The sequence below is a fragment of the Pteropus medius genome, unplaced genomic scaffold (genome assembly GCF_902729225.1).
Source record: "Pteropus medius unplaced genomic scaffold, Ma_sr-lr_union100, whole genome shotgun sequence".
NCBI lineage: Eukaryota > Metazoa > Chordata > Mammalia > Chiroptera > Pteropodidae > Pteropus > Pteropus medius.
In genome coordinates, this window is record NW_024351072.1 from 217,370 (window position 1) to 225,303 (window position 7,934).

At 49.1% G+C, this 7,934-nt stretch overlaps 1 protein-coding gene across 1 annotated transcript; it reads right to left on the reverse strand.

Annotated features, from left to right (window-relative positions):
• Positions 1-315: 315 nt before the first annotated feature.
• On the reverse strand, positions 316-2,467 carry SOWAHD (sosondowah ankyrin repeat domain family member D). Its single transcript, XM_039842460.1, has one exon. The coding sequence runs from the start codon at positions 1,890-1,892 to the stop codon at positions 945-947; it is 948 nt and encodes a 315-aa protein (XP_039698394.1). The 5' UTR covers positions 1,893-2,467; the 3' UTR covers positions 316-944.
• Positions 2,468-7,934: the final 5,467 nt, after the last annotated feature.

Consider the following 7,934-nt stretch of genomic DNA (forward strand, 5'->3'; position numbering starts at 1 on the left):
CCAGTGGGTGTGTCTCATTGGAGGGCAGAAGTCCAGGTAAATGACATGACTCACCACAAAATATCAGAAACATACATTTGGAGGCTTTTCCTTTTGGCCATCCCTCTGCCTCCCGTAGACAACTCCTCTAGGAGGAGATTTGTGCCAGAGGCCAGACCTAAATGCTCAAGAGCCCAGTAGACAGGTAAACTGTGGGTCTCTACTGAGAGCCAAGGTGAAAGTAAACCTTCAGTACACAGCTTGGTCATTTGCTCTGAGTATGAGGTCCAGAGCCTGTCCTGGATCAGTAGCTGGTAGCCCCTGTGAAGGTAGAAATCTTCCCCCGCGGTGGTTAATGAAAAAAAAAAAGTGACGCAAAGGACAGCTTTGTCATGTGAAAGGAAAAGAGAATTCTACTTTAATATGCTTAAGAAGTCATCCGTGTTACATTAGAAAATATACCAGTAAGGCCTGTTTGTCTCAGGAGCAGGGTGCCAGGGTCTGAGTCTGGTGGCACAAAGTGACCCGTTAATAGCCACGTCAAGCCTGCAGTTAGGCTCTTCCTCTGCACCAGTGGTTTACAGTCTTAACTTATTCTTCTAGCAAATGTTCTCCTAATAAACTCAGAGCTTCTGCCTGCTCAGAAATTACTATTGTAAGCTTAGCTTTCCCTCTTTTAAGCGGGACCACAGCTCCAGCTCCAACCTCCTTCTGGGATTCAGAGCCAGGACAGCTTGGCCTTTGCTCTCTATCGGTTAGGGGTGCCCTGGTCCCCAGGCCTCCGGGCCGGTGGCTGCAGGAGACCTGTGTCAGGTACCTGAGACAGACCCAGAGATGGTCTGTCTAGGCCCAGCACACTGGGTCCCGTTCGAGGCACCGCCCCTTTGGTGGGACCAGGAACAACCCACAACTGAGACCTCGCCGCAGGGTTGCAGTCCCTCCTCGCTCTCCAGTCTATGTCACCCTCAACGGTCCTTGAAAAAGAGGAACATTTGGCGAAAAAAATTTTGAATTCGCGCTACCCGGCTGTCCTTCTCCTTGCCGGGCGACGCCGTAGCTCTCGCCGTTGTCTCCACCGCCGTCGCGCCCACTGCGTGTGGAGTCTTTCGAAGCGTCCACGCGGCGGCTCCGCTGCTGTTGTTATTGGCGTTGTTCCGTTCGCCGCCGCCCGCCGTCTCCCACTCCTCGGCCCCCGACAGCTCCCGAAGGCTCTGGGGCGCGTCGGGCCGCAGGTAGTGGCAGGCCCGGTGGCCGCTGTGGTCGCGGCGTGTGGGGTCAGCCCCCAAGGCGCCCACTAGCACCTTGATGACCAGGTCGTGGCCCTGCAGGGCCGCCAGGTGAAGGGGCGTGAGGCCGCCGCTCCCCGGGGCGCTCACTTCGAGCTGCAATCCCCGGCGCTGGGCGAAGTCGTGCACCAGGATGAGCTCCTCGTGGCGCCCGTGCTTGGCCAGCCAATGCAGTAGAGAGTAGCCGGTGATCGGGTCGCCTCGCAGCAGCAACCCAGGCTCGGCTTCCAGCAGCTCCCGCAGCGCCTCAAAGCGGCCCTCGGCGGCCGCCAGTATCCACGCGTGCTCTCGAGGCTCCAGGCACAGCCTGCTGCCGCCTGTAACATTCGATCCGCCCGCGGGCTGCTCCTCGGCGCGCTCCTCAGACAGCCACCCAGCGGAAGCTGCTCCCTGCAGCCCCAGCAGCTCCCTCAGCGCTCCCCGTCGGCGCCCCGCGCCGGTTCCCGAGAGCATCAGCGAGCCGTGGAAGGGGGGCTCTCGGGAGGCGGCGGCGCTGCCCGGGTACCTGCCGAGGCTGCCGGCGTCCACTCTCGAGGGGCGGGGCTGCGGGGCGCAGCGCAGGCTCTGCGCGCTGGGTGCCAGGGAGGCCCTGGGCGCCTGGGTCGCGGCTCCGCGGGACTCGGCCATGGTCCTGCAGCTCCGCCGTCGCGGTCCCCGTGTCTAGCGAGCCCCAACGGGAGAGGAACTGGCGCTGGCGTTGGGGAAGGAAGCGTCTTGAGCAATTGGGCTCAGAGGGAGGGAGGGAGGGAGCTTATGAGGGAAGTGGAGGGAGGGAGTGAGCGAGCGAGCCGGGGGAGGGCCGCGACGCGGGCGTGGGGGACGTGGTGGGAGCTCCATCCAAGTGCCAGGGCAAGACGCTCTCTGGCACCCCGGGTACCGCTGCCACCTCCGCTCCCCCGGTTGCGGGCGGCCCCGCCCCAAACAGCCAGGTGAACTGGGCAGCCCCGCCTCCCGTCCCGCGCTGGCAGCGGTGGGAAGGGCGCTGGGGAAGGCCACAAGTGGGCGCAGAGCGTCGCCCGGAACAGCTCAGCTGCCCCAGCAGCCGTTCTCGGCATCCCAGCAGCGGCTGGGGTGAAGATGCTGCATGGCGCCCCCTCCACGGAGGTCTGAGCTCGGCTGCCAGCCAAGGCCTCCAGGGCGCTCGCTCCCCGCCCCCTTCTTTCGCCGTCCCTCTTATCTCCTCAGGAGTCTCCCTGCACTTTGTCCCAGAGCCGCCTTTGTCCCGCGTTTAGCATTCACGTAGGCGGCCTGACTACTCCTTGTGACATGGACTCTCCTGCCCTGCCCTTTGTGAGGTCTGGACCTTTCCCGCAGCGCCGCGAGCTACGCGGGATTCCTGCAGAGAAACCCGGGGCAAGGACCTAGGTAGAAGCCCTTCCAGGGAACCGAGAAGGGATGTTTCTCTGTCTCCCCGAGAGTCCCTGCTCCGCCCTCTTCTCTTTAACCTCTCCCAGGTTGGCTTGAAGAAGCCGGTGCGGGTGAATTTGAGTCAGCGAACACGGGAAAGCCCTGCCCTCGTCAGAGATGTTTTCCTCTTTCCCTCGCGGGCCTGCTGATTTCTGCGAATTCAGAGCTTAGGGGCTTTAGAAAGAAGAGGATATTTTACGCGTTTACTCCTAACACTAGACTTCTCTGCTCTTTCCTTCCCTTAATAAAAGATAGCTCCTGCCTCCTGCCCTCCCCGCCCCCATGTTAGGGAGTTCAGTCAATGAGCAACCTGGAGTCATAGAAGGTTCTTGAGCCAGAGAGGGACACGGCCATGATTAAGGTGTTTTTTAGGAAGATGTTTTTAGGAAGATGTTTTTAGGAAGAGGGAAGCAGAGGCAGGAAGCCAGGAGGCTGGCTGTCCAACAGTCTAGGCCACAGGGGACCGGGGGCTGAGGCCAAGCCAAGCCACTGGGCGCAACAGCGATAGAAGGTATCAGAGATTTTTCCTCCTTGGCCCTCACATATTTGGAATCAGCCCTAAATACCTTGAGCTTTCCTTCATGACGGTCTATGCATTTGTAATCCATTTTCGAACATTTAATGTGTGCCAGACACTGCTAGATGCTTTATACATGTTAACACTTTTAATCTTTGCAATGACCTCAAGAGCTAAGTATCATTACTATCCTCAGTTTGCAGAGAGGTTAGGCCACTTGCCCAAGGTCACCTAGCAGGAAGTGACAGAGCAGGTCTATGTGACACTATAGCTTTTGTTCTGGCACAGAGGGACTGGCATTCAAGACAGGCTTATCGACTGCAAATCACTCACACAACTCCCAAGTTCCAGCCAAACAGATGGACTTGTCCTAACCTGAACATATCTTGAACTTGCCCTCCTCTACCTAGAATGTCCCCCCTCACAACTTCTGTCTAGTGAAGTTCTCCCTGTCCTTCAAGGTTGGCCTCAGTTTCCAACTTCTCCAGTAAGCCTCCTCCAATTACCACAGCCTAGAGCGATCCCTCTCCCTCCCCCAATTGTCTGTTTGTATTACTCCTTTGGCACCTGATACAGACTGCCTTGTGTTGTATTTCTCTCCCCTTGTTCTGACATAAACTCTAACTCTTTGATGACCATGTCATACAATCCTTGTGCACCTAGTACGTGTGCAAGAAATATTCTTTACCTTGTTTTCGTTTGGCAGTCTTGGAAAATGTGATTGTGTGTATATGTGGTGTGGGGCATTTTATGCATGTGTGTTTGGCCAGTGTCAGCAGCCAGAGCCTTGATGTCCACTCCCACATTCCTGCCTTAGACTGAATCTGCAGGACACCAAAAGCAACTAATAGATTTGGTTAATTCCTTAAAAAAATAATAGTGATCAAGTGGTTCATTCACTGAGCTGACGAGCCAAAGCCACCTCCCGATCTTTGCTGACTTCTCAAAGACCAGGCCCAGGCCCAGAGTGGGCCCCAAGCTTTCAGGCTTTCATTTTCAAAATGAACCCTGACTGACAAGCAGCTACTTCCGTTGCTCTGGAAACTCCCCTCCACAACCCCAAATCTGTAAACACCAAACCGCACACATGCACATACACTTCCAGAATATGCAAACAGCTGCAGCAATATATATATTTTAAATCGAAATGCCAGCATGGAGAATGTAGGACGGAAGAATGCTTGGACTATTAATTTTCCTCACCGCCAAGCAGGCAATTCCCTTCCCTATCAGCATTAATAAAATCTCTTGTTCCAGTTCAAAGACTGCACCTGACCAGCACCATAGACCCATGACACACGTGCCTTTGCTTAACTTTGTTGCCGGAGACCAAAGCCACAGAGCCTCCCTAGCAGCTCATTTCATCTTTACTTGGCAAGTGCTTTATACCCTAGGTCACCAGCTACATACACATTTCCCCAGAATTCCGGCATCCATCTCTATTTCAGTAGAGACCGTCTCGGGAATTTGATACCTGGAAGTGAGGTAGAGGGAGCTGAAAGTGGAAGGGATAGCACAGACCCTCCTGAAATGAAGATGCTAATCACCTGAGGCAGCTGCTGCCCTCCAAGGGAGTGGGCAAAACCCCATCAAGCCCTGGGAAATAGCCTCCCAAAAAGTTAGATGTAGGGTGAATGTTTGCATTTGAAATGGTGGTACCTGGTATCTTTTCCAAATAGCATCCTCTCTAATGTATTTACGGGTTTGTTTATAGACCCTGGACTATTCGAACTAGAAGAGATCTTAATGTTTTGTTGGTCATTTCTTCACTTTCCAGATGAGATTTAAGTAACTCTCAGAGAGGATGGCAAGAGGCAGAGGAACCTAAAGCTGAAGTGTTGGGCGTATACTGAAAATCAGTTTCGAAGAGAGAGCAGCTCAGAAATCTTACTGGAAGTCAGTGAGGAATATACTTGTTCTGCAAAAAAATTAATTTACACAAAGCTTTTCAGGAACATGCTCCTGGGTGGAAGCCAGAAGCTCTCAGTGGAATTTGCCAGTGGAGCTTATGGGTGCAGAAAAAAAAAAACATGGATTCAAACAGGCGAGAGGGGAACATGGGAGGTAAAGTTCCCCAGGCTTCTATAACCCTCACTGATGAAGGGAACAGGGAACATTCCTGAGGTTCCAGATATGAAATATAAATTTTCCTTCTTCCAAAGACGTGATGATAGCATCACATGATTCTCAGCGAGAGAGGAAGCCACGAAGGAGAAATCTCCTTTCCCACTGAGCAAAAGAGTGTGTGGCTGTGAGAATGTATAAATGTGGGTGTGAGAATGTATGCTTGAGTGTGTGTGAGCGCATGCACATATAGTGCCAGACATCACTGTCTCTGGTTGTTACTTTCCCCTTTCCGAGTGCCAGGACTTTACATGAGAAGACACCTGTGAAAGTTTAACATTTTAAATACCTTTTCCTTAGACTATAGAACAAATCATATTTAGTAAACACTTTAAAAATTATTTCCTAGTACTTTGGAATTGCCTTTCCCTCCAGTCCTTCAGTAAAGTGTGATGTACTTTTTAGAAAAAAAAAAGTTATGATCTTACTTCGGGAGCTTGGTAAGCTTGGAATGATATAAGTGGTAGGACCAAGTTGACATCTGTGAACCATGAGACCAGAGTTTCTCAAAATGACTAAGGAGAAAGGGGTGTACAGGGAGCGGAAAGAAATCTTCAGGCCTGAGTGCAAGCAGGAAACCTGCCAAAGATTTGGGACGCAATGTCTTAACTGGAATCCAAGTATCAAACATGGGCCCTGAAGTGTGATGAGAAAAAAAATTTCCATTACACATTCTATTGATACTGCCATGGAAAGAATGTCACCTCCTGGAAAAGACCTAAAGTATTACCATGTAGAGACACACGAGGGTGCTCTACCTAACTAGAGATCGCGAAAACCAGAAAGGTCATACAGATTTCAACCTGGGAGGAAAGAGCCACTGCAGACCCCTTGTTGATGTGAATTCAGATTTTTACTCAGGATCAGGCTCCTCGCTTTTGGCCCTTAAGTAGATGCAAGGAAAGAGGGACTAGTATCAGGGGCTGTGGTGAGAAGGCCAGGGTGTCATCTTGAAGAGAATGTGAACAATCTAGAGAGGAAAGATGGTGAGCAGAGTGTTTTCTTACTTTATTCAAGAGGAATTAGTGTCTGTAATATGTAAGGCTTGGAGTAACAATCCCTTGTGGTTTTCAAAGTGGTTTTATATTTTTAAATTATCTCTTTGACCCAGACAGCAAACCTGTGAGGTAAGTAGAAAAGACAATATTTATATCTAATTCACACACAAGGCTGAGAGAGGTTAGGTGGCTTGCCCAGAGTAACACGGCTAGAAGGTGGTAGAGCAGTTTGTGCTTATGCCTCTGTGCCATGCTGCCTTATTCATCTGAATGTGGTAGGCATAGACAGCCTTTAGCAACATCGTGCAGTAAGTGAATATTGTCCATGGTACCTTCTGTCTTCCATTTCTGACATCCAGACACCCTGTGCCCTGAATCACCCAATGTCACACTCTCTGATAATAAGGTTAATAGCTGCCTGCTGGTATTGAGCATTTGGGTGCCTGGAAGACTCTGTGCCAATCATTAAACATGCATTATCTTACATGAAAGTTCATAGCAGCTGTATTCACAATAGCCAAAAGGTAGAAGGAACTCCAATGTTAATCAACAGACAAATGAATAAACAAAATGTAGTATATCCATGCAATAGAATATTATGTGGTCATAAAAAAGAATTAAATAATGATACATGCTACAACGTAGAAGAACCTTGAAAGCATTGTGCTAAGTGGAAGAAGCCAGACACAAAAGATTGCATATTGTCTGATTCTATTTATGTGAAATGTTCAGAAGAGGCAAATCCATAGAATCATAAAGTAGGTTAGCGGTTGCCTAGGATGGGGAGTGCGATAGGGGAGGGAAAGAGCTGAAGGAGAGTGACTGCTAATGGGTACAAGTTTCTTTTTGGGGTGTGGAAGGAAAGTATCTTTTAGTTTGAAAACATTTTTAAGGACTTTGCTACAAAATAACCAGACAACTTCTGCATGGTACCAAAGTAACAAAAGGATTGCCACTCCCTACCTTGTTTCAAGGTAGAGTAGTGTAAAGATTTTATTATATGTGAAAAGTCTAGTTTCTATACCATATTGATGACTCTATAGTACTTCGTATATTTCGGGCTTTTCTATCTTTGCTGTAATGGTTTGCCAACTTTCTCAGTAGACTTACTTTGAAATCCACTCCCACATTTTGAAAAGATTCCTGTCAAAGCAGTACTTTGTAGTGTAAAAAATTGTATTTCCAGTTTTTCTATAAGACAATTAAAAAATTAAACCAGTCATTTTCTGTTCAGATTATATCTTCTTTACATCTTTCCTTTTGTAGCCCCCACAAAAAGTAGTTCTTGATGGATTTCATAATTGAAAGGGAGTCTAGGAAATACAAAGCTGAAAATGTTAGAAACATTTTATCTAGCTGTACAGGAAACCTCCCAAACTATATCATTCATTCTAATACTGCTTGTTCAAATCTTTAGTAGTTTTTTCTGGATGACTTCCAATAGTATTTGCTGACAAAGAAATGGGTTTTAGTTTGTCACCATGTTGTTTCACATGGATTTATTTTTACCATTTTTACTATGATAAGAAAACGAACTGTTTTTCCAAAGGGATCTGTAAACTTTCATTTTTTGTTATTTAGTAAGAAACTTTTTAAAAATTAATTAATTATTTTATGGTGACA

Excerpts from the sequence above, each read along its gene's own strand:
- SOWAHD (XM_039842460.1), bottom strand. The coding sequence starts at position 1,892 with ATGGCCGAGTCCCGCGGAGCCGCGACCCAGGCGCCCAGGGCCTCCCTG.